This window comes from Podarcis filfolensis, assembly GCF_964270895.1.
Source record: "Podarcis filfolensis genome assembly, chromosome: 3".
Taxonomy (NCBI): Eukaryota; Metazoa; Chordata; class Lepidosauria; order Squamata; family Lacertidae; genus Podarcis; species Podarcis filfolensis.
This window is the reverse complement of record NC_139606.1, coordinates 104,536,508-104,562,226: the sequence shown is the minus strand read 5'-3', so window position 1 is coordinate 104,562,226 and position 25,719 is coordinate 104,536,508. Positions and strand designations below refer to the sequence as shown.

The 25,719-nt window shown below is 45.9% G+C and overlaps 1 protein-coding gene across 2 annotated transcripts; it reads left to right on the top strand.

The window, feature by feature from the left end:
• Positions 1-93: 93 nt before the first annotated feature.
• Positions 94-25,104, top strand: FBLN7 (fibulin 7). 2 transcript variants are annotated; one of them, XR_014545845.1, is made up of 9 exons: positions 97-541; positions 6,094-6,253; positions 7,251-7,421; positions 15,130-15,255; positions 15,713-15,850; positions 17,858-17,995; positions 19,223-19,361; positions 22,487-23,301; positions 23,365-25,104. XR_014545845.1 is itself a non-coding variant. In XM_083605385.1 (8 exons), exons 1-8 carry the CDS (start codon positions 467-469, stop codon positions 22,857-22,859), a joined length of 1,320 nt encoding a protein of 439 aa, XP_083461511.1. In that variant the 5' UTR covers positions 94-466; the 3' UTR covers positions 22,860-25,104. The 2 variants fall into 2 exon arrangements, 1 of the variants encoding a protein (XP_083461511.1); XM_083605385.1 differs by having other exon boundaries at positions 94-541; positions 22,487-25,104.
• The last annotated feature ends 615 nt before the right edge of the window (positions 25,105-25,719 follow it).

The following is a 25,719-nucleotide window of genomic DNA, read 5'->3' as shown; positions in this document are numbered from 1 at the left end:
ACACAAGTTTTTGACTGTGGTGGAGAAGAGGCGACTCATCGTCTTTGAGTAGCAGAAATAAAGCAAGCTAAACTTCCACGTTAGAGGCATCAGTCTGAGATTCAATTTTGCAAGATCTCTCTCTCTCTCTCTCTCTCTCCCTCTCTCTCTCTCTCTCTCTCTGGGGTGTGTTTCTGTGGAGGACAGCTCCTAGGAGGCAGCACACTGGCAGCGAAGGCAGCCTACCAATGAGAGGTGGAAACTGAGCTCTCTCTCTCTCTTTTTTTTTTACTCTTTGGATCTTTGGAAAACCTGCTGTGTGATGTTGCAGTCATTTCTGATCTGAGCACAGGAGTGCTCTCTATCCCTCCTGATCTACAGTCAGGGCAACTTGGCTGTCGAGGAAAGTGTTTTGCCAGGTGTTCCCGTGCAATCTGAGAAGAGTTTTTTCTTTCTATCTCTCTACCTATCTTGGAATAATAGTGCCATGCCTTCTGGATTGCAATACAGCCTCTTTCTCTTCTTGTGCCTAACATCATGTCAGGAATCTCAAGCATCCCAGGTAAGCCCCATTCTCCCAAACAACAACAACAGGTTAGGTCTGGATAACATTTCATCTATCTATCATCTATCTATCATCTATATCTATCTACAGTATCTATCTACCATCTATCTATCTATCTATCTATCTATCATCTATCTATCTATATCATCTGTCTATCTAATCTATCTATTTATCTATCATCTATCATCTGTATCATCTATCTATCTATCTATCATCTATCTATCTTTAACATCTATAAAATCTTGGAGGGGATATAAATGCAATGAAAGAAAGAAAGAAAGAAAGAAAGAAAGAAAGAAAGAAAGAAAGAAAGAAAGGAAGGACAAGTTTCCCTTGACAGTAAAACGAATGGTGGGGTTATTTATTTATTTTTTATTGCTAACTTTTGCTTAAAAGGCTGGACTTTATTTTAGCTCCCCCTCCACAGCCTCATGTGTCTCTTTCCGCAAAGGCAACAGGTAAGTAAAATGATGGTTGCTAATGCCCTTCGATACACATCCTCTAATTTTCAACTTCACACCAACAGACAAGAGGTGTGGTTCATATTTTGTGTAAATCAGAAAAGACACGCAGGAAACAAGGCCAGTCCAAGGCCAAATAAGCACCATCAGTCTAGACTAATATGCAAATCTTCATCAGGAGAAATTTGAAGACTAAAAATATAGCCTTCCCATCACTTAATTCTTGAATTCCTCGATACTGTTCGAGGTGAAGAATGCAGCTCCAGAAGTATAGGGCATGTAATGACTTTTGCAAATTATCTGCCTCTGAAAATTCTTACATTTCTTGCCCTGTATCCCTGCTAATAATGCAACTGCAACCCTCTTGCTGGGTTAGGAAAGAAACTCAACCTGTTCCTCCGTTAATGCCTGAATAAACCAGCGCAGTCAAGTGATTGCAGAGCTTGTGAGTTCAAGTCACTTTGCAGGAATATCAACATGGGCTGAGCGAGCTGCACAGTGATGAAGTTTATTATGCTTAACTGTAGCGCAGCAGTTCAGGTTAAAAATAACTCTTTAACAAAGAGCTTATTATAAAGGTATCCAGTATGACTTTTTTTTTTAAATGCTTGCTGCATGCTACATATGATAAGAGTCTTGGGCAAGAGAAAACTTGTTCACTCCCCAAACCCCAAGAACATGCTTCATATAAAACATGGCAATTAAATTCTTGTTCATTCAAACTGTAAGGAAATGTCAGGTTTATTGTGTCTGCAGACATTCCTTTTTGACTGGCTCCTGTCCCAGTACTTAGTGCTGACTTTTGATCCTGGTGAAGCAGCATTTGTGTAGGTGTGTCTGAGCATGTGCGATCAGCAATAAGAAGAATTTTGTTCAGTTCGCATTTTACTTTGACCTTGCCTGATTTTAATGCTAGCCGCCCTGCAAACCCAGCTATATTTCAAAACTTGCACTTCTCTGGATTTCACGATGCAGTTTTCAAACCAAGAAGAGTGCACAGGGGGGAAAACCTATATTAACCTATGGATTTGTTTGCAAACATATGTATAATAGGCAAAATTGCAAAAGAAAGAAAAAGAGATGCATATATTAGGCTTAACCTGCATGGAAATGCATGCTGATTTTCGTGCTGACTTTTTTATTCAAATTGATACAGAAATAGGCAAACTGAACTTAAGCCTGTGAAAATGAGAAATCGAAAGAAACTGAAAATGGCAGGTTTGTGCATCCCTATTTGCGATAGATGGACAGATAGTGATAAACTTGCTGAAATACACTCGGAGTCGAGTGTGGATTTCATGCTCTTTATTCAGCTCATAGTAGTGAGGAGGAATGGAAGTTCCCCCGAAATGTCTGCTTTATATACATTATTTTCACAATGGCCCCACATGATTGGCTAATTCCGGGATTCTCCTGTAGGCCAATCAGGCTGCGGATTCACTTCCACCTGGAGATGGATTGGGTGGCTCCTGTGGACCAATCAGACTGCTGCATTCTGGATCCTATTGTTCTAGGACCAATCAGACTGCTGCATTTTGGATCCTATTCAACTCAGTACATAACACTTGCACAGACAGATCAATAGATATGCATTTATGACTGAGTGGATATAGGATTTATATAGCGTAACAGATTAATTAATCCCTTGTGCAATAGGTAACATTCCTTTCTTGCAGGAGGCAAACAGGACTGAAAATCTTGGCACTCTCAGGGCATAAAGGAAAGGCAGGAGGCAGCAGCTGTTGAATGAGATCCTTGCATTCCATTTGTTCTCTTGGCAGTCATTTACATGAAAGTATTTCTCACGTGACACTAAAAGTGATTCTGGGGACTCTTCCAGCATGTTGTGGGATACAAAGCAGAAAATAACTATTGTTGTTGTTTTAATCAGACACTCACCGTTTTGCTTATGTCAGCATGACAAAGTCAGTGCTAGCAGTTGGAAAATTTGGGTGCTTTGGGGGGACCCGGACAAGTTAAGGAGCTGCCTAGCCCAAGAGACCCACCAACTTTGCACCAAGCCTGTTGCCATGGAAGAAAGGAGATCAGGTGTCATGGGCAGCCAAATACCCAGTAAACAAAACAAAACATGTGTGACCAGCCATATCACCTGATGGTCCACACACAACTCACCAGATTTCATCCCGGCTCCACCCTTGCACCGTCAAGTACAACACCCTGCCAAGAAGACCAATATTATTGACTTCCAAAGTTGGCTGCCAGGACATTGGCCCAGCTGGAAAGCCAGTACCAGTTTTGTATATTGATTAGCACAGTGGAGGAGAATCGGAAGGGGTCAGGCCATGCATGCTAGCATGGTGACAATGACAGTCGTATGCCAATGATCTCATCAGCTCACGGCTTTGCTAGCCACTCTTGGCATAGCTGTCAACGTTTCCCTTTTTTAAAGGGAAATTCCCTTATTCCGAATAGGATTCCTCACAAGAAAAGGGAAAAGTTGACAGCTATGACTCTTGGCCCCTGTCAAGGCCTTGTATTCTGACATTTGCTGGACCAAGGAAAAGTTCACGCTATCTTAATAGCAACAACAACAGCTTTGTTTGTTACACTAATACATTTAATTTGTTCTCTGCCAGTCTTGTAAATAGCCATAGACCAGGGCTGGGCAACGTCCAGTCCTAGAGCCTTGTATGGCTCTTAGCCTGATTAAAAATCCCTGTACAATTCATACCCCTGGCAAGAGCAATCTGGTCCTCTTCTGGTGCATACATAACTTTATTTTTATGCCACCTTTCCACAGTTCAAACCATGCTCATAGGTGACTTACAACATGGAAAAAATATATAACTACAACACAACAAGCGTAGTCATAAACAATAAACAAAATATTAAAAAATGCATGACCAAATTGAACAATTTCCACATAAATGACAGCCAGATCTAAAATATACAAAATACGGCAGCAGCAACCTCGCCCAACAAAACACTCAAACACCCCCAGCCCAATTTGGTAGGGAACAAGGGTGGCAGAAAGAAAGAAATGGAGGCGGGGAGGGGCAAGAGAGAGAGAGAGAGAAGGGTGTTTTGGGGGGGAGCAGTGGCTCCGCCCATTTTTGTCCCTGGCCCTGCCCACCCCTTGCATGTGGCCCCCAAAGAATGCAGCCGTCAGCAGAAAACAGATTACCAACTCCTGCTTTTGGCAACTTCCATCAATAGGAAATGCACCCTTATAATAGATAAATACTACTGAATTAACGTACACAATCAGTAGTAGAAGAAAACTATAACCTATTCAAAAGCATAACATCTCAGGGCAACCAAACAACAGTCACCTGGCTTGAATGTTGAACCAGGTCAGCCTCTGCCAGCTTGGAACCCTCCAAATATTTTGGACTACAACTGTCATCAGCCTCGGCCAACCTGCTCTGTCAGAGTTGACAAATGTTAGAGAAGGCGGGGGCCCTTTAAATGAAAAGTGACCTTTCACTGATGATGGAGCTGACTCCTCCATAAGGCTCAGCCTAAGAACTGCTGTTGCTGAAACAACATCTAAGTTCTACTGTCCTACCTGAGCACTGCACGGAGCTGTCCAGAGTTCCCAGGCAATTGCTGGAACCATTGCTCACGTCAGAACTGCTTTGAAACACATTTGTCACATGCATGAGACACAGGTCAGCACAAAAGACGCAGGGCTTGGTTGTCAGCGAAGTTCACTCTTTATTCAGGGGCATGGCATACAACTCAGCAACACTTCCAAGCAGATCTTGCCTCTATGAAGCAGTTGCCAGGACTGAAGGTCCCCGCCTTCAACCCTTTCTAAGGCTCTCCTCTGTTTCCTAAGCAGTCTCAAACTGCATCTGCCCACCTCCGGCCTCTGCTCTGCCCTCCTCCTTATCCTTATTATCCTGCACATTCTTGGAGACCAGCAGGGAGGGGAGCTTGTTGTAGCAGGAGGGGGAGACTCCCTGGATTCTTCAGTAGCCTCTCAGTCCCCCTCTGCTTCAGGCTCGGTGTCTGAACTGCTCCCTGTCACAGGTTCCTCCTGCTCACTAAATCCTGTTGCCCCTTCAGCATCCAGCCCTGCCTCCCAGTCCTTTCCCTCTGACCTCTCCTTGGTGTCCCACCACCAAACCCTTGGCTCTGAGCCTTCCTCATCTGAGGTTTCCCTTGGGGGTTCCCCTGCTGGTGCCTCCCGCCACTCCTCTTTGTCCGGCCAGTCCTTGACACATGTCTTACAATGTTGTGAGTACACAAGTTGTTTCAGGTTCCAGCTATAAAAAATATAATGTGTGAAATGACCACTGAGCTCAAGTCTGTGCTCCACTGAGCTACAGATCTCGGGGGGTGGCATGGGCAGGTTGCAATGACTCAGTTAATTCTGCCTTACAAGGCTGGTACTGTGGATTCCCTGAAGGAGGTGCAGGAAGGTCAAAATAGCTCAGTTGCCTAGAGTGTGGTGCTGATAATGCCAAGGTTGCAGGTTCGATTCCCATATGGGAGAGCTACATATTCCTGTATCCTCAAGGTCCCTTCCAACTCTACAATTTTACGATTCTATGATAGAAATCAAGTGGGGAAGACTGTCACGGTCCAGCCAACGGGTGATCGAAGTCCCGGCTGAGGAGGTTGGGACCGGGGGCAAGATGGTGGGGTGGGAACAGGAACGAGAGTCTAGAAGCCAGGGGTCTGAGGGTCAGGAAGCAGGGAGTCACGAAGTCAAGGGTCTGAGGGTCGAGAAGCAAGGAGTCAAGGAGCCAAGGAGCTGGGGTCCGAGGATCAGGAAGCAAGGAGCCAAACACAGCAAGGCAGGAAATGTGTTGCTGTGGCAAAGAGCCAAAGGGAAATGCTGACCTTATATCCCTTCCCGGCTCTTGCCACCAGGTGCAGTGAGTTACCAATCGGCCTCACCTGTGCCACCGTGCCTTGCCTCTCCAGAACAAACTTAGGAAGGTCCCAGTCCTGCGAAGCCCTACTGGTCACAGGGCCCGGCTCCTGCACGCACTCCTGACAAAGACATTGGGGGAAATGGCTTTCTAATTGTACTCAACCATCATGCTTAACACCGTACATATAAAGGCACATTTAAAGGCCTGATCCAGCTGTTTAAAGCCTTTGTGTTTCCCACAGAACTGCATGAACAAGCAGCAGCTTCTGACTGCCATCCGCCAAATGCAGCAATTTCTAAAGGGGCAGGAAACGAGATTTGCCGAGGGGCTCCGTGTCATGAAACACCGGCTGACAACTCTGCAAAACACAGTCATGAAAACCACCCCTGACCCACCAGCTGGTAATTAAAACAACAAGCCTAAAGTGATGGCAGTGCAAGAGCAGGAGCAACATTGCTCAGACGGAGAACCCAGGGCATAGCCAGCAGCGTTATAGGACCAGATAGACCCCGATTGGCTCCTTGTGTCATATGACCCCTATATACTGCTCATCCATTATTAAATGACATTTGTTAGTCTCTCTTGGATATAGAGGTAGGAAAGTCTTCGAACAAAACAAGTAAATTTTTTTTAAAAAAAACTATGGGTGTAAAAGGGAAGTGGGTGGCGCTGTGGGTTAAACCACAGAGCCTAGGACTTGCCGATCAGAAGGTCGGCGGTTTGAATCCCCGCGACGGGGTGAGCTCCCGTTGCTCGGTCCCAGCTCCTGCCAACCTAGCAGTTCGAAAGCACGTCAAAGTGCAAGTAGATAAATAGGTACCACTCCGGCGGGAAGGTAAATGGCGTTTCCATGCGCTGCTCTGGTTCGTCATGACCCGGAAGCTGTCTGAGGACAAACGCCGGCTCCCTCGGCTTATAGAGCGAGATGAGCACGCAACCCCAGAGTCGGTCACGACTGGACCTAATGGTCAGGGATCCCTTTACCTTTACCTTATGGGTGTAAAATGCTGGGACGGCGCAAGATCCAGGGCCCATTGTAAAAGACATGGGTCTTGGCCCCCCGAGTCACCCCCTAACCACACCCCTGCATCCCAGCATGATTCTGTGATGGTGATGCTTTTGCCCTCTTTCCTCTAAGAAGAAGAAGAGTTTGGATTTGATATCCCGCTTTATCAATACCCTAAGGAGTCTCAAAGCGGCTAACATTCTCCTTTCCCTTCCTCCCCCACAACAAACACTCTGTGAGGTGAGTGGGGCTGAGAGACTTAAGAGAAGTGTGACTAGCCCTAGGTCACCCAGGAGCTGCATGTAGAGGAGCGGGGAAGCGAACCCGGTTCACCAGATTACGAGCCCACTGCTAACCACGTCTTTTATTATTTTTGTGTACCCAACTCACAGTGTTCTGCCCTGCCCTGGATGCCCCACTGAATGGCAAAAGATTTGGCACCAAGAACATGGTGGACCATGAAGTTCATTTCACCTGCGATCCTGGATTCCGACTCGTCGGCTCCAGTTCTCGAGTGTGTCAGCCAAATGGCAGCTGGACAGGAGATGTTCCTGAGTGCACAGGTAATTCACTTTTTTATTCCCTTGGCTCGGGCATAAAGACTCACCTTCAGATTATCAAACACAGCTGTTTCAGGAGTAGCCACAGATGCTGAAGATGGTTGAATTTGTATCCCACCTTCCCTCGGAGAAACTCAAAGTGGCATACATGGTTCTCCCCGTTCCCAATTTTATCTTCAAACAACCCTGAGGTAGGTTAGGCTCAGAGGAAGTGACTGGCCCAGGGTTATGCAGTGAGCTACATGACTGAATTGAACCTTGGTCTCATGGGTCCTAGTCCAACACTCTAACCACTACACCACGGTGCTGGCTCTTGTGGACTACGGCTTCCATAATCCCTTATCATTGGCTATGCAGGTTGAGGCTGATGGGAGCTTGGGTATAATTACACCTGGAGAGTCACAGGATCCTAATCCTTCTTGCACATTATATGGTGTGGTGTTCGTACAGAGCCCCCGGTCGTCTCACGGACTATTAACCTGTACACCACTAATCCACTGCCACCAACCAGGTCCTCCCTGGTAAAATCACTTCAGTCTCAGTCTGGTTCTCGAGTTAATAAAGAGGAGTGTGTTTTATTTCAGACACAAACAAACTTTTACAGCATTCCAAACATTGTTACTCTTTGCTTTCTTAGTCTTATTTTCCTCTCTCTATCTCTTCTACCTCCCCTCACGCAAGAACCCACTGCCCTAACAGTCTATTACCAACTGCCTGCCAACTGCTTCTCTAATTGCCTTTCCCAACCAGCCAACCCACTAAAACCAACCAACTCCCCACCAACAACTCTAACAAACCTCGGGCTAAGCCCTTTTATACACATGTAGGCTCCGCCTCCAGCTTTCCTATTGGTCTACATTTTTAACCCTTTCTTCCCCCCTGTACAGATAGGCTCTAAACGAACGTGCAAACGCCACATATGATTAGAAGACTATCACTTTAGCATTTATCCTCAGGCGTTACTCATCATTGATGTGCAGGGTTTGGGCCAAACTAGAAGTGAATTTGAATGCACTGAACATGCATATTTTTGTAGAATGGAAATAGAATCCATGGGGAAGCTGATCAGCCTTAGGACTACTTGCAGGGATGGGGGTGAAGGAGTGTGTGAGAGTTGAATGCTTTCCTAAACTGATATTTGCATTTCAGGGTAAACTGCCATTGATGCCAATGGAGGCTTTCTTTGCAATGCAAAAAGAGAAAAAGAGAAAAGCTGTTTCACAGAATGGATTTGTTGTGCCCAAATTATTGCCGATTGCTCTAAATCCACGCGACTGTTGTTCATTGTGTATGAGGCTGCAGATCCAAGCATATGTCAAATCTTTTAATAGGCAATTTATTACTAGGAAACAGATGACAACATCTGAGAAATCGACTGGCACAAACACAGTAATTAATCTTATGTGCTTTTTGGGGGGGACCAACGTGAGGTTTATCCAGATTGGCAAACGAGAAACTCATACATAATTACCTCTATTAAAAAAAATTGTTTACTGGGCAGAAGTCGGTTCTGTTGATGATGAGCAGGCATTTGGCATAACACACGCATTTTATATTCCTGAACAGCCATTGTTACTGTGCTTGCCTGTAGCTGTAAGAAGGCAAGAGAAGTGTGATGGAAATGTCAAACCACGGAGGGAAGACGTGGTTGGAAGTCTCAGGGTGCAACTCTGCTTACACTGTAGGCTGGTGTACCTGCATGAGAGGCATAGAGACGACTCTCCGAGCTTATTTATGCTCACCTTTTGCTCTTCCTTCAGTACAGTGGTACCTCGGGTTACAGACGCTTCAGGTTACAGACTCCGCTAACCCAGAAATAGTACCTTGGGTTAAGAACTTTGCCTCAGGATGAGAACAGAAATCGTGCAGCAGTGGTGTGGCAGCAGCGGGAGGCCCCATTAGCTAAAGTGGTACCTCAGGTTAAGAACAGTTTCAGGTTAAGAACGGACCTCCAGAACGAATTAAGTTCTTAACCCGAGGTACCACTGTATTAATTCTCTTTGGGCTGCTGACCTGACGGCACTCCCTTCTCCTTCTCCTCCATGCCATATTTCAAATCCGGACAGAAAGGTTGTTCAGCTCCCCCCCCCCCCAAGCTGACATATGGCAACCCTACCCATGCCATGACAGCAGACATACTTGAAGCTCTTTTCCACTGAGATGGAAGACCAAGCATTGTGCATCTTAGATAGAACTAGGATCCTTCCTATCAAAAGCCAACATGGTGCAGTGGTTAGAGTGTCAGACTAGGACCTGGGAGACCAGGGTTCAAATCCCCACCTGGTCACAAACCTCTCTGGGTGACCTTGGGCCAGTCACTGCCTCTCAGTTTAACCTACTTCATGTAGTTTTTGTGCGAATTAAATGAAGATTGGGAGAACCTTGAACCCCTTGGAGAAAAAGGTGGGATATAAATTCAGTAAAGTAAACATTTCCTTCAATAAATTTCACTCATTTTCCAAACTCAAGAGTCACAATGTGGTTCCATCCAGAATTCTGCAGCAAATTCAACTTCTGCTGAGAATTTAAACTCCAAGGTCTCTGCAAACTATGATTCTACTTATGGGTGCTTTAGAGCTTTCCTGCTCTAATCTGGTTCCCTCCAGATTCTCTGGACTACAACTCCCATCAGCCCCAGCCAGCACATATGACATAAAGTGGGCGTGGTTTAGGGGGAAATGGCCTCATGGGTCGAGTAAGAACTTGTGCCTGGTGTAATTAGACCTGCGGGCCAGAAGATTCCCACCTCTGGCTAGAATACTGTACCACAGATGGGGACTAGGGACATTGGGAAAGGCCAATCTGAGACCAGACTAAGGGACCAGATGCAGCATGTTGGTTGGGGGGCCTCTATAACAGCAATTGCCTCTTAGCTGTAGGGAGACTTGAACGCAGAACTGTACTTTAAAAGGGTGTGTGAAAGCTTTGAAGGGATACAATACAGGCAGGAATTAAAAAAGATATGATGCAGACAAATAGCATATCTGCTGTGTAGCCGCTGCAGCCCATCAGTGATTCTGGGTGCAGAAAAGAGATGGCTAACCCATCCCATTTGAAATCTCTTGACTAATTTTATTACGACTGTTAGAATTGCTTTTGCTGGAATCCTGAGCCATGCAAGATATTATTAATGCACAGTAAATTGCATATTCTTTATACCATTTCTTTAAACATACTAGCTGTCTTTTGACTCTCCAAAAAGGTTTCTTTATTTTGAAGCTTCAAGTATGAAAATTCTGGGTTGAACAGAAATTTCTTCTGAATTGAACCTGCACTTATCCCTAAAGTGTGCCTTCCTTGTATTTTGCTTACTGAAATGCAATTGGGGAATGAAATTAACTACAATAAGCCATAGAAACTGGCCCCCGGCCTTGCTCCTGTGTCTTTTATAGCAGCCTCACACACAAAAATCCCACCAGCAAAAATCCCACCAGCAATCATCTCCATGCCAGAAAACCCTTTCCTTGCTTGGTTTCTGTCCCTTACAGTGTTTCACAACCTTGGAACTCCAGCTGGTTTTTTTTACTACAACTCCCATCAGCCCTAGCTAGCAAGACCAGTGGTCATGGATGATGGGAATTGTAGTCTGAAAACAGCTGGCAATCCAAGGTTGCGGAATACTGCCTTAGAACCCCTGTTTAGCATTTTAGAATATTTAAAAATGTTTGTAGCACATGGAATTCTTCTCCTTCAGCCTTCCCCAAACTGGTGCTCTTCAAGATCCTTTGGACTACAATTCCCATGAGCCACGCCCTGATCATGGGAGCTGCCTTTTATTGCTCCTTTTTAGAGATGTTGCTGGTTTTTATTGCGCTATGCCTTACTATATTTGTAAGCCACCTTAAACTATATGAGGAAATCCAAGGGTCAGGTAAATAACGGCAAATAAATGGATTGTTATGGCTAGCTAATTTTTATTTCCTGTTAACGTTGGTTCTTCACCACACACTGCCATTTAATGGAGAGATTGCCATCTCAAACATTGGATTAAATTAGTGTGTATCATAGTGTGGGAGATTTGCATCCATTTTCCTGACTTTGTCTCTCTCAGTTAACTCGATGCAAAAATTCTTGGCCCTGGCCTGTGTGGTTTACATTTTCACACGCTCCTCCATAGGGTGCTTAGGCCCCTGTGCATTGACAGCGGTGTTTGTTTAAGTGAATTCCTACCTCATTGTGCAAAATGCTAATGAGCCATTGAGCCGCTGGCCGACCAAGCGGCTGCAAAGGCCAGAGACCTGCCACTCTCCATTGTGTTCAAGAAGACAGACATTTCTAAAGAGATTATGGCACAGTGCGCTAGACAGCCAGCCAGATGTGACTCTAGAACAGGGTGGGGAGCTGCTTTTCAGACCAAGGGCCATATTCCCCATCTGGGCAATGTTGTAGAGGCCACATGGCAGTGGTGGGGGGGCCAGAGCCAATAGGTGCAAAGCAATGAAATCTACTTCTGTACGGTAAGTTGGTTTCTATGCACAATTCCATCCATGGGAGCCAGTGTGGTGTAGTGGTTAAGAGCGGTAGACTCGTAATCTGGTGAACCGGGTTTGCTTCCCCGCTCCTCCACATGCAGCTGCTGGGTGACCTTGGGCTAGTCACACTCCTCTGAAGTCTCTCAGCCCCACTCACCTCACAGAGTGTTTGTTGTGGGGGAGGAAGGGAAAGGAGAATGTTAGCCGCTTTGAGACTCCTTCAGGTAGTGATAAAGTGGGATATCAAATCCAAACTCTTCCATGCAACCAAGAGGCATGACCAGAGTTCAAGGAGACATCCTAGCAGGGCAAAAGCACAGGAAAAGTGGATGGGGTTAAAAGGGGTGTCGCCTGTGAAGAGGCAGGAGGGCTGGATAGAGAGGTCTGATGGGGATGCGTTGGCCTCTAGCCCAAGGTTTGCAACCTTTGGCCAAGAATCAAGTGAGCAGTGGGAATTAGGAGAATGCCAGTTGCCATTGTCCGCAGGGGTCCCATTCACAACATCCATTTAGATCACCATGATGCCACTGTAAACAGTAATAGTGCTCCTCCAAAAGGATTCTGGGACCTGTAATTCTTAAGGGTGCTGAGACCCTTTTGTCCTCTGTTATGTACTGAGTTGAATAGGATCCAAAATGCAGCAGTCTGATTGGTCCACAGGAGCCACCCAATCCAGCTCCAGGTGGAAGTGAATCCGCAACCTGATTGGCCTACAGGAGAATCCTGGAATTAGCCAATCATGTGGGGCCCATTGTGTAAATAATGTATATAAAGCAGACATTCTGAGGGAACTTCCATTCCTCCTCACCACTATGAGCTGAATAAAGAGCATGAAATCCACTCTCGACTCCGAGTATATTTCACCCTCACAGAATTACAATTCTCAGAGTGGTCAAACCATTCAGCTGGACACTGAGGTCCACCTCCAAGGCACTGGCGGAGGAACGGGAGTGCGGAGGGAGCAGACTGCCCCCGGCACCACTATTCCGGTAGGGTGCCATTGTAGGCCCCCCCGACACGTGACACGCTCCCCCATGCGCCGGGCACGTCCGCACAGGCGGCACGCCACGCCCCCACCTGCTCTCCGCCCCCAGTAGCGGAGCATGCAGCTTCGCCACTGCTCCAAGGGTCTTCTGGCTGTTCCTTCACTGTGAGAAGTGAAGTCACAGGGAACCAGGCAAAGGGCCTTCTCAGCAGTGGCACCCACCCTGTGGAATGCCCTCCCATCAGATGTCAAGGGGATAAAGAACTACACCACTTTTAGAAGGCATCTGAAGGCATCCCTGTATCGGGAATTTTTTAAGGTTTGATGTTTCATTATGTTTTTATATGTTTTATTATGTTTTATAGAGTAGCTGGGGAAACTTAGTCAGATGGGTGGGGTACATCGGGGAGGGCTGTGTGGAGAGAGTCTCTTCTTTTAAATTCCTAGGAGTTTATCTCAGTGAAGACCTTACTTGGAAAATAAATATAACCCAGGTGGTTAAGAAAGCCCAACAGAGACTCCATCTCCTCAGAGTATTGCGGAAGAACAATGTCAATCAACATTTGATGATCTCCTTCTACTGGTCCACAATAGAAAGTGTCCTTTCATACTGCAACACAGTGTGGTACGCTGGTTTGACATCATCTGATAGGAAGTGCCTACAGAGGGTGGTTTATACAGCACAAGATATTATGGGCTGTCCTGTGAATCCGCTGGATGAAATGGCGGAAGAATGTTGCCTCAGGAGAGTGAGGAAAATTCTCAGGGATGATTCACACCCTAGCTGGCACTTTCTTGATCTCCCAGCCTCAGGCAGAAGATATAGAAGCATGATTAGTCGCACCAACAGGGTAAAGAACAGCTTCTATCCATGGGCTGTTAGGCTGCTGAATGAAGAGATAACAACAGGGCAACTGACTTTCGGGTTTGGTGGGTGTGCGTCAGTAAACAAGGGGAATTAAGACTAAGAGAGCTAAGTGGGGGGTGCTCGTGTAATCTCACCGTATACAAGTTGTACAAGTGACAATAAAGTATTTCAATTTCAATTCAATTTCAATTATTATTAATATTATTGATTCCTCTTCACAGGGAACTCTGTGAATTGCAGCTCTGGGAGGGGAGTAGGGGTTCTCCTAGCAACTCTCAGCACTCTTAAGGAAACTACATTTCCCATAACCCTTTGGGGGTTGTCAGTAGTAGAGAGGTCAGTTGGTTAGAGCATGGCGCTGATAATGGCATGATCACAGGTTCGATTCCCGTATGCTTCTTCTGGCATTGCAGGGGTTGGACTAGATGATGCTCAGGGTCCCTTCCAAGTCTATGGATCTATGACTGTTTAAAGTGGTATCATAGTGTTTTTGCATATATGGCTTAAGTATGGCCAGTGTCTTCCTTGGGTAGCTGGCATCTATGCAGGTGAAAAGCCACCATTTGTTCTCTTCAGGACATCTGGGCAGCGTCTGGTTCTCTTCACGTTGCCTAGCCCAGGTGTCAATGAGGCCTAGTGCACACACTCAGCATGGAAAGCCAGATGAGAATCTCGGCTTTGTAGAAAGTTCAAGGAAGCAGGAGCGGGTGGAAAAATTCGGCTACAACTCCTTGGCTGCCTGTTCAATAACTTCATGGTCTGGCGACCCCTGATTATTTAGAGTATTCTATTGATGATCAGGGGAGCTTGGCTTTTTGGCAGATAGAAAGCAGTGGCAATCCATGAGGCATTCACTCACGCAGTCTGTTTCTTCAAGGAATTCCACTGCGCTAATTATTTCAACACATAATAAGCCAGGGAGAGGTGAAAGGGTGCCTCAGGTGAATAGAGATTTTTTAAGGGGGGGCAGGAGAGAATCTGGCCAGCTCTTACAAACAAAAGATTTTGCTTCTTCCATTAAAGTGTATTTTACCTTGGGGAGGATATGCGCATTTGCAAAACCAAGGGGAAGCTGCCTAACCTTGTCGCAAACATGCAAATAGCCGCCATATTGTTGTCGGTTGTGTTCACCACAGGTTGCCCTTGAGCAGGGGTAGCCAATGAGGTGCCGTCTGGATCTTGTGGATTGGGGGGGGGGGAATTAGAGGGAAATGCTTGAGAAAAATCAGTAGATTTAATCCAAATTTCATACCGAAAAGAAAATTATGAGGAGAAATTTGTACTAAAATGTTGTAGGCTTTCACTGAAGAACCTCAAAAGCAGGCTATGGGTTGTGGAAATAATTTGAAGCTCTGAAACCTCCATATTTTATTGGCCTTTCCTTAGATATTGGGGTTTGCACCAGTCACCTGTGCCAGAATGGAGGAACATGTGTTGACCGAGGTGAACACTACAAATGCTTTTGTCCCCAGGAGTGGACAGGCCCCAACTGCCAATATCAAACGCAGACGGGTATGTATTGTGGTAAGGCGTTAAGGAGGGTGGGAAAGAGGAATATTTAAACCTTAATGTGTGAGAGAGGGGAGGGCAAGCCCTAGAAACAGAGGACATTATAGTGAGTCAGACCATTTGCTCATTTAGCTCAATAATAGCTACACTGACCATATAGCCATAGTCGCTGGTTTCCACTGATACCCTTTCCCTCCATGTGGGGGAAGTGATCAAAAAGCTTACACAGAAAGAGGCAGAGGACTTGTCATGGGAATGCTGGTTTTGCCCATCTCCGTCCTCACACTTTGTGTGTAATGTGTAGTTTTCCCCTCCTTGTCGTAGATGTAGAACAAACCCACCACTCCATTTTATTAGCTGCGTAAAAATAAAATTAAAAGTAAGGATGTCTTCTCATTTGTGGTTTGGGATTTTACACTGTCCTGGAGGCGGATTCTTCCCTCCCCCACTTGTCCTTTAGTACCACCAGAATGGAGCGTAACAGATGATCCGGCGTTCAGCCGTAAACCTCGCTGCGCCAAATTTGACCGGATGCAGCAGTGCAGCTGCGAAGCAGGCTTCCATATGAGCGGCACAGCAGAAAACAGCATCTGCCAGGGTAAGAGTGCAATTGCAAGAGATCTCTGAGGAGTCTGCTGCTACAAGCTGTTTCTGCTTCCTGTCGAAGTTAAAGCCTTGTCTAAACTGCAGAATATGGTGGTGTGGCCTTTCATTTATAGACTCTCAGTGCTGTATTGGGGGGCGCGTTATAGAATAACGTAAGTTTAAAAAAAAAAAGATGAATCCCTGATCCAAGGAGCTTAATACAGTAAATTCCAACAGTAATAAAGTTGACAACAGTAGGAACTGCAACAACTTATTGCAGCATGGAGTGCTTCTCTTAAGGTTTCCAGCACTCCATTCTTTTCCTCCTCTCTCTTAAAGTTTTCCGGTTCTCCCCCAACTCTTCCCAAACAATCAACCACAATTCTGTATCTCCAAAGTATCCTCAGTCCTCGTTGGGCTTTTTAGTTTAGTTTTGCTTTTGCATGTTTATTTTTTGGTGGGGTGGAAGACATTAAAACCTTGGCATTCTCCACTGATTACTGGGGACAGGTCGAATCGTCCCCTAGCATATTTAAAAAGAGCTTCTCAGTGTGAACCAGTAAACAACCAATCCGGACAATGAGATGGTTCTCTCTACTACTTTTCTATCTATCTCGCTCCATTTCTTGAGCATGAGTGGCGCAGATTTGCCAGTGTAAACCCAATTGACTGAAGACTTGGAATCAATATTGATGTGTACAATGCAAATCCATTTGAATTGATTTAGAAAAGCGAAGCGGATTTATACAATTTTTAAATCAATAAATGAAACGCAGTTGCAGCACACACACTTGAGCTCATGGTGAAGCCATGAGCACCTTTACTTGGAAACAAGTACCACAGAGGATTACTCCAAAATCAAGTGAACATAGAAGTCCAACCTTAGCTTCAGTTGGAGATAAGAACCAGAAGTTCCACAGAAGGCAAAAGGCCAGCCGGCCCTATTGTTAGACAAAGCACCACCTCAAATGGCAAGTGCTGACAGGCAAGACTGGGCACCCCCAGAGCTATTCTTCCTAAGCTCCCATTCCCCCTGGGGATCATCCTACGCAACATAGCCTCGGTCCAGTATTCCTGAAGGAGCGTCTCCACCTCCATCGTTCTGCCTGGACACTGAGGACCAGTGCCGAGGGCCTTCTGGCGGTTCCCTCACTGCGAGAAGCCAAGTTACAGGGAACCAGGCAGAGGGCCTTCTCGGTAGTGGCACCCGCCCTGTGGAACGCCCTCCCACCAGATGTCAAAGAGAAAAATAACTACCAAACTTTTAGAAGACATCTGAAGGCAGCCCTGTTTAGGGAAGCTTTTAATGTTTAATAGGTTATTGTATTTTAGTGTTTTGGGCGGGGTATAAATAAATTATTATTATTATCATCATCATCATCATCATCATTATCCTTGGCCCTCTGAACTAGCCTTGCTCCTCAGGTGTGGTAGAGGGTGATTTCCCATCACAGGTGTTGAGAAGTAAGATTCAACAGCTAGTCCAGCTGGAATGGGCTGAAGGCACCATCTTGGCAATAAAATGTCTGAAGGCGGCAAACTCTGCCACACATAATAACGAATTCCAAAGGGTTTCAACACCACCTTGCGGACTGCCTAGGGTCACTCCCAGGTCACTGTGTCTTAGGCAACTACTGGTGGGAACAAGCTTGCTGTTATCTGCACAATGGCCTGCATTCCTGAGCCAATTTATCATTCAAAGCTGAGCACCCCAGGCTTTAACAAAAAGGCCCTCCAGAGTTTTCCAGCGGCAGGCAATTTCAAGACGGGCCAGCAACTTAAGAATCAGATCTGTACAGCAAGGCTCTCCTTACATTGTTATCCAGCAGGAAGCACCAGGGGCTGTGCTTTTGAATAAACCCACACAGTTCATAGATCTGGAAGGGCAAAATGTATGCTGCTAATATATATATATATAACACCAGTAGCGTATCACAGAATTCCGCACACACACCCCTTGCGCAGCCTGTCATGAAATTTGTCCAAGCAGAAATAACGTCGCTTTTCTTCCCCCTTGCAGATGTGAATGAATGTGAAGTTTACAAGCTGGAGGGAGCCCCTCGTCTCTGTATGCACACCTGCATAAACATTCCTGGCTCCTACCGCTGTTCCTGCCCCAGAGGATACCAGATCTTCAGCGACGGGAAAAGCTGTGAAGGTGACTTTAGCATGAGGCAGATGGCATTTCGCAGACGCTGAATGACAAAATGTGCAGGCTTCAGGCAGACTTTTCGGTTCCCGAAAACTGCTCAGATTGTGTGCAGTCTGTTTCTCTGCAACCAGGGTTTAAGCTGCAATCCTGCACATTCTCTCCTAGCAGCAGGGACTTGGTTAGGCGCGCATACATTTTATGACTATAAATGCAAGGAAATGCTAACAGAATAGAAGCTGGACTTCCCAAACGCCATGCAAGAAGCCAGATTTTTGTAACGGTTTGTAATGCACGGCTACTTAAAATTCTGGCTGTTAATGCCAAGGGAGAGAGACCCGCTGAAACAAGGTAGACATTGTAATGCCATTTAGATATGTCGGGAGGTATGGCGGTCAAGCGCCAAAAGGAATTGAATAGTGATATTGTATGCATGAAGCATGCACTCTGTGCTCCCGCTGGCTACAGAAAATACCTTCAGATTATGATAAAACGGAGCTAATCGCTGGGATTTGATTGCCTTTTTTGTTATTATTTCTAAAATTAAAGCATCTTGTGTAAGGGAAGCAGACTGACATTGCACGGCTTAAAATATTTTCTGTCCACAAGCCAATTAAACTGGAATATTTCCGCTCATTATTTACTTTGGGCTGCATGCACACCGTACAATTGAGGCACATCTGATGCACACATACCCCTCCCCCCAAAAAGAATCCTGGGAACTGTAGTTTGTTAGGGATGCTATAGCTCTGGGTAAACTACAGTTTCCAGGATTCTTGGGGGGGGTACTTTAAATGTAAGGAATATTTTGCCCAACGTGGGGCTTGAACCCCCGACCCTAAAATTAAGAGTCTCACTCTCTACTGACTAAGCTATCCATGCATTTTATCCTTGCTACAACCCTATGAGGTAGAGTTAGGCTTGGGTCTTCTCATATCTATGGAGTGACCACTTAGGCCATCATCTGGAAACAGGAAATGCACTACCAAAAGAAGACGTCAGAGGATACCAATTTGCAGAAAAACTTCCTTGGCAGAGCTCAGCTCCAGATAACTTCTCGTGTACATAAAAAGGATTTAGGTGGAACTTCTGTGCAACAGTTAGAATGTGCAAATTGTCACTGGCCTTGAGAGCCAAAGGGCGGAGAAGATCATCCCTTCCCCTTTCTGTGTTAAGCGCATCACGTAAACCATCGACTCTGGTCCTTTGCTTTTCATGTTTCCATTTGTTTTACAGACATCGACGAGTGTGCTCTCTCATTGCACAACTGTACCAGGGGAACGACGTGCATTAATACAGGAGGAAGCTTTCAGTGTGTTAATCCAGAGTGCCCCAAGCCCAGTGGAAACATCAGCTATGTAAAAACATCGCCGTTGTAAGTATAACGGGGAATCTGTCGTTTGCCACCTTTGACGGCAGTAGGCTAGCTTTGTTGGCTATTTGCAGCTTAGTTGCGCTGCAGAGAGCTTGCTGGGGAGACCACACATTATAAGGAACGCAAAATAACTTTAGCTAGGTTTTAATAACAAAAACAAAAACTCCTTTTACATTAATTATAATATATCAATAAGCATGACCCATCCACCAGGGTGCTGAGAGAGCTAGGTGCTGCTCTTTATATACTATACCCAATTGCTGACACAGCTTAATTAACACAACTTAGCAGCACCTGCTATACTGTTTCACAGCTGTAAAACTGGGTCTCGTTATTTGTTCTGGCCCTTAAACACATACACATCTTGTGGAACAATAATGAACCTTCAAATTTAAAGAGACCATTCAACAAGCTTAAGGCACTCGGGGCAGGTCATGCATGGCACAGAGTGAGCTCTGTATTCCAACACCTCATCATACTCCCTGCCCTGCTCCCTTGCCTCACTCTGCCTAATGATAGAGCCGACCCTGGTTCTGGGCATAAGGAAAGAAATGATGACTGCCCAGGAAACCCACTGTGCAGTTCCAGTTCCTTTCTTTTAAAACTAAGAACCAAAAGATCTTGATGATCCAGGCTGTTGGCATATTGTTTTCTGGTCTGTGATCAAACATTACGACAACCTTATGAATATTTCCCCTCCAGCCAGTAAGATTACTTGTTATATTTTCTTTGATACAGGGCCAATGTTCTGTGCCTTGATTATGCACCATCGCTGTGTGTTGCAAATGGAGCTTTGTTTGAGTTTAGACAACTTTTTGGGCACAATCCAGACGAAGTTAAAGACCTTTAAATCCAACTGATTTCCATGAGAGGTTTATTCTGCAGAGGCACCATATCCTTAAAGTGTGTTTCCTCGTCGCCAAAAGGAATCCTGGGAACTGTGGTTTTTTAAAGGGTGCGATGGACTGTAGCTCTGTGAGTGGTGAACTACAGTTCACAGGATTATTTACAAATGAAAAATGTGCTTTAAATGTACAGTGTGTCTTCAGCCTTAGGCTGCAGTCCTAATCCCATTTACCTGGGAGTAAGCCCACTGACTAGGGACGCAGGTCACACTGTGAGTTAAACCACAGAGCCTAGGGCTTGCTAATCAGAAGGTCAGTGGTTCGAATCCCCATGACGGGGTGAGCTTTCGTTGCTCGGCCCCTGCTCCTGCCGACCTAGCAGTTCAAAAGCACGTCAAAGTGCAAGTAGATAAATAGGTACCACTCCGGCGGGAAGGTAAATGACGTTTCCGTGCTCTGCTCTGGTTCACCAGAAGCGGCTTAGTCATGCTGGCCACATGACCCGGAAAAACTGCGGACAAAGTCGGCTCCCTTGGCCAGTAAAGCGAGATGAGTGCCGCAACCCCAGAGTTGACCACGACTGGACCTAATGGTCAAGGGTCCCTTTACCTTTAAGCCCATTGAATTCAATGGGACTTATTTCTGAGTAGATGTGGTTAGGTTAGTGGTGTTCACTGTAATGGGCTGGATTCACCTCATGAGCCCCATCAGCAGAAACCTTACATACCCTGCCTCTTCTCCTGCTGTATGCCCCCCAAAATTGGCTGGAGAGGTGGTTGGGAGAACCCCCAGAACAACATGGGGGTGATGGAAGGGGGGGGATTGTTCCAGCTGGCAAGCAGAAACCCTTGTGCAGATGGAACGCTCAATTCATCAAAGTGTGACATTGAATTCAAATCCAATATGCCAAATTTTTACCCTTCAAAATAAATGGAAATGAAAAGTGCCTAAGGTCATCTGGATTTCACCTTCAGACTCTAAAACAAAGGTGGGTGACCTGTATGGAATCCAACAACATCTCAAAGCCTTGCTGGGAAGAAGAAAAGCCATTGTTAAAGATTCTGCAAAGACCTCCTGGGGTCTAAATCTTAGCAGTATTTAAAAAAAAAAAAGATTTAATATATTGTTTAGAGATTTGTCCAAGTGTTTGGACCATTATGTTAGGGGTATGCCGGCCCAACATATATTCTCACTGGCACTAACTGCATTTTATGCAACTCTCTGGTTTTTGATTCGCTCAGGCGCACCAACTCTGTGGGGTTGAAGGCACCTTGGCCCCCTCGATATTTGTTTTAAGGGGATCGGACCCTCCTCATCTTCATAGCGCCCTGCATGTGGTGCATGTGTGTGACATCACATGCACAGCACAGGTCCAGCGCTGGCTCCTTCAGAGTGTATGGCTTCCTGCATTGCATATGCATCATCACACACGCACAATGCCCAACATGCAATGTGTGTGACACCATGCAAATGCATTGAGCGTTGGGTACCCTCAATTTTGGAGGCAACTTGGCGCCTCCAGATTCACTTATACTGCTGCTTTACAGTAGTACCTCAGGTTAAGAACTTAATTCATTCTGGAGGTCCCAGTACATTTCTGAGCACAATTCAAAGTGTTGGTGCTGACCTTTAAATCCCTAAACGGCCTCGGTCCAGTATACCTGAAGGAGCATCTCCACCCCCATTGTTCAACCTGGACGCTGAGGTCCAGCGCCGAGGGCCTTCTGGCAGTTCCCTCACTGCGAGAAGCCAGGTTACAGGGAACCAGGCAGAGGGCCTTCTCGGTAGTGGCGCCCACCCTGTGGAACACCCTCCCTTCAGACGTGAAGGAAATAAGCAGCTATCCTATCTTTAAAAGACATCTGAAGGCAGCCCTGTTTAAGGAAGTTTTTAATATTTAATGCTGTACTGTTTTTAACACTCGATTGGGAGCCGCCCAGAGTGGCTGGGGAAACTCAGCCAGATGGGCCGGGTAAAAATAATAAATTATTATTATTATTTACCTGAAACTGTTCTTAGGTACCTCAGGCTAATGGGGCCTCCTGCTGCTGCACGATTTCTGTTCTCATCCTGAAGCAAAGTTCTTAACCCGAGGTACTATTTCTGGGTTAGCGGAGTCTGTAACCTGAAGCGTCTGTAACCCGAGGTACCACTGTATTGTCATCACTGTTTGCAGCCCTGTGCTCCAGACTGGAGGGAGGGCAGGATGTAAAGATATTCCATACGACGAAGAAATAAACGCATCTCCTTTGTACCCCCACCCCTCACTTTCCTTCCTAGCCAATGCGAACGGAACCCATGCCCAATGGACAGCAGATCCTGCCACCACGCCCCGAAGACCATCTCCTTCCATTACCTCCCTCTGCCGTCCAACCTCGTCACTCCCACCGCCCTCTTCCGCATGGCGACCGCGTCGGCTCCTGGGCGGCCTGGCCCCGACGGCCTGCGCTTTGGGATTGCAGCAGGCAACGGCCGGGGCCATTTTGTCATGCAGCGCTCGGACAGGCAGACCGGCGAGCTCATCCTCATTCAGAGCCTGCAAGGCCCTCAGACCACAGAAGTGGAAGTTGACATGACCGAGTACCTGGACCGCACCTTCCAAGCGAAGCACGTCTCGAAGATTACCATCTTCGTGTCGGCTTACGAGTTTTAACAGAAGCCGTTTGCACAGGGGAGGAAAAGAAGCAGCTTGCAGCCTGCTCTTATTCACCCAGAACTTTTGGTTCTAACCACCAGCTGTACTACAAAAGCCGGAACAGACATCAGGCATTGCTGTACTTGCCTGTGTTAATGCCAGCCTCAGATATAATGGCTGTCGCCTTTCCGCTTCTCCTCTGGGGGTAGCTAGCACGGCTCTCTCCTGATGCTGTTAGACTACAGCTTCCATCAATCTTGCGGGCTGCTGATGGGAGTTTGAGTTCAGCATCATTTTGAGGGTGCCACATTGGCTACCCCTGTTTGACTTTAAACACTCGATGTGCTGAGTGCCTTGGAGGGATAAGAATATGATTGACTGCCAACTATGGTTGGTGTCCCAACTTGACCAACGCCCCCTTACTCTAACCCAGCCTTTCTCAAGCTGTGGGTCCCCAGATGTTGTTGAACTACACCTCCCATCACCCCTAGCTAGCAAGGCCAGAGCTCAGGGATGATGGGAGTTGTAGTCCAACAACATCTGGGGACCCACAGGTTGAGAACCGCTGCAGTCTAACCTGCCCTTTGTTAGCCAATCCAGCATGCCACATACTGTATACAGACAACCTGTCCTTAATGCATGCACTCTGCCCTCATCCCAAGCAGAAGTTCAACTAAGGAAGAGTACAGTACAGGTCATCTCTCTTTTTCTCCCCATCCCTCTCTCTGATGCTGTATGAGAGCAAAAACACCATATCTCTGTTGCAAGGTATCTGATTCTACATTCTGTTGTTCGTAGAGTACTAATGCTGATCTGATGTCGCAAACCATGAGTGTGATTCAGCAGCCATGGAAACACTTTTTAATTCCTGTTTATTTCAATGGGAAGGACAAGCAATGGTGTGCTTAACAGTGCAAACCTATGCATGTTTGCCTGGTAGTGAGCACCACTGATTTCATACATACAGCCCTAGCCATGTCTACTCAGAAGCCAGTCCTACTGAATTCTGGCAGAATATCTGAGAGTGGGGTTCGGTTTGCAGCCTAACTCTCCAGTCAATGTACACAGAGTTACACTGCACATACCTCCTTTTGATATCAGTAAGACCATAACAGGACAATCTTATGCATATCTACTCTCAGACCAAGTAAGTCTCGCTGAGTTCAATGGGGTTTACTCCAAGGTAAGTGAGTCTTCTAGGATCGCTCCCTAAAATACTGAGCTGGGTCAGTTCTAAATTACGTTGCAACAAACTCACCATTCCAGCCATACTTCAGAACTAAATTTTGAATATATATTTTTCATAGTTTGCCTGTGAAATAATAGCTTTGAGGGACACTTTGAGGAAACTGAATCTTAAGCCTTGATGATGAATTGTAGAAGCCATTATTATAAGTTTGGATGGTGCCCTGAGTCCCTTCCAATTATCGGGATCCTGTATCTGTGGGGGTAAACCGTAGGGGAGCAAACTTACCAAACAAGTCATTTTGTCTAGGTAAAGGTTTTGGCTGACTAGTTAAGCACCACGATTAGCATAACCAAAGAAGTTGCTCTGTGCTATAGCACAGGTGGGTGGGCCTCCCTTCCCCCAGCTGCTAGGAAGGAGAATAATAGCCGGTGTAGCATGTCTGAAAGAGGGAGAAGCAGGCTGGAAGCTGTAGGCGCAGAGACATGTTTGCTCTGTGCTGGATCCAAAGCTATAACTAACAGAGAAGCAAGATTGTTCAGGGTGTTAATGCTGCGAGCCCCTCCATCTTATGCTCAGGTTGTATATATGTGTAAATAAAACGATTTACCCAAGAGGCATCACAGTCTCCTATGGCCTTCCTTCCAAGGAAACTGAACCCCCAAAAAGAGCCTTGAACCCCTGGATTCTCTCACCACTCAGAGACTGGGGTGGCATGCAACACTATTACGCTAAATAGTAAATTGTCGGATTTGCACCTTGCTTCCCCCCGCTTCATAATCCCACTAAATTTAACAGTATTTATAACTGGGAATACCCCAAAGAACCGACATACATATGAATGTATTTTCCCATTATGGTTCCTTGAGGTATTCCTACTTCTAGAAGCCTATTATGTTTAGTGGGCTCTATATATATAATGCAAATTGCTCTTATAAGAGTCTGTTTACACTCTCTCTGGAATAGCTCTGTGTCCACCCCCTAGCTCCAAAATAATAAGAATTTTGTTCCAACTCTGATGTCTTCAGTCAAAGGGATGTGGGGAACACAATTCCATTAAACATGTCCTTGTTTGTATTTCGTGTGTGTTTTTCATTGAGTGTTTTGGATTTTATCTTTTTCTGCAGTTATGTATGCCCCTGGGATCATGGATCGTCAAAACCCAGCTGTAGTTTCACCCAAAATGACGTGACAGAAATCTGGATTATGACATAACATGAACAATGGCAAGCATCAGTTCATCCAGATCTGCCTTGTTTATTGAGCTTCTGGGTTGCTTTAATACCTGCATATGTATACCTGTATATATATATAGAGAGAGAGAGAGAGAGAGAGAGAGAGAGAGAGTTCTGCATTAGTGGCGGAAACAGTCACAACACTGGTACAAAAATCTGGCTCTCAGTTGGTATCAGCCCCCAGGGGCATACTAGGTATCTGCTTCTGCCAGAATAGGAAACCTGGGAAAAGGATATATCAGCTGCTGTTCCCTCGGGGGTTTTTTATTGGAAGCAGAGCAAGTCAGGCTAGACGTTCTCAGAGCAGTTCCTGCAAGGAGCATATCATGGACGCCAAATTCACAGCACACACTTAAAGCACTACGGCGCCACTTTATGCAGCCATGGCTTCCCCCAAAGAATCGTAGGAGTTGCAGTTTGTTAAGAGAGTTGTGAGGAGACCCCTATTCCCATCCCA

Bases quoted from the DNA above. Each gene is read 5' to 3' on its own strand.
- FBLN7 (XM_083605385.1), top strand. From the start codon at position 467: ATGCCTTCTGGATTGCAATACAGCCTCTTTCTCTTCTTGTGCCTAACA. The intron at 6,254-7,250 runs GTAATTAAAACA...CCCAACTCACAG, and splicing joins CACCCCTGACCCACCAGCTG to TGTTCTGCCCTGCCCTGGAT. The intron at 17,996-19,222 runs GTGACTTTAGCA...TTTGTTTTACAG, and splicing joins CGACGGGAAAAGCTGTGAAG to ACATCGACGAGTGTGCTCTC.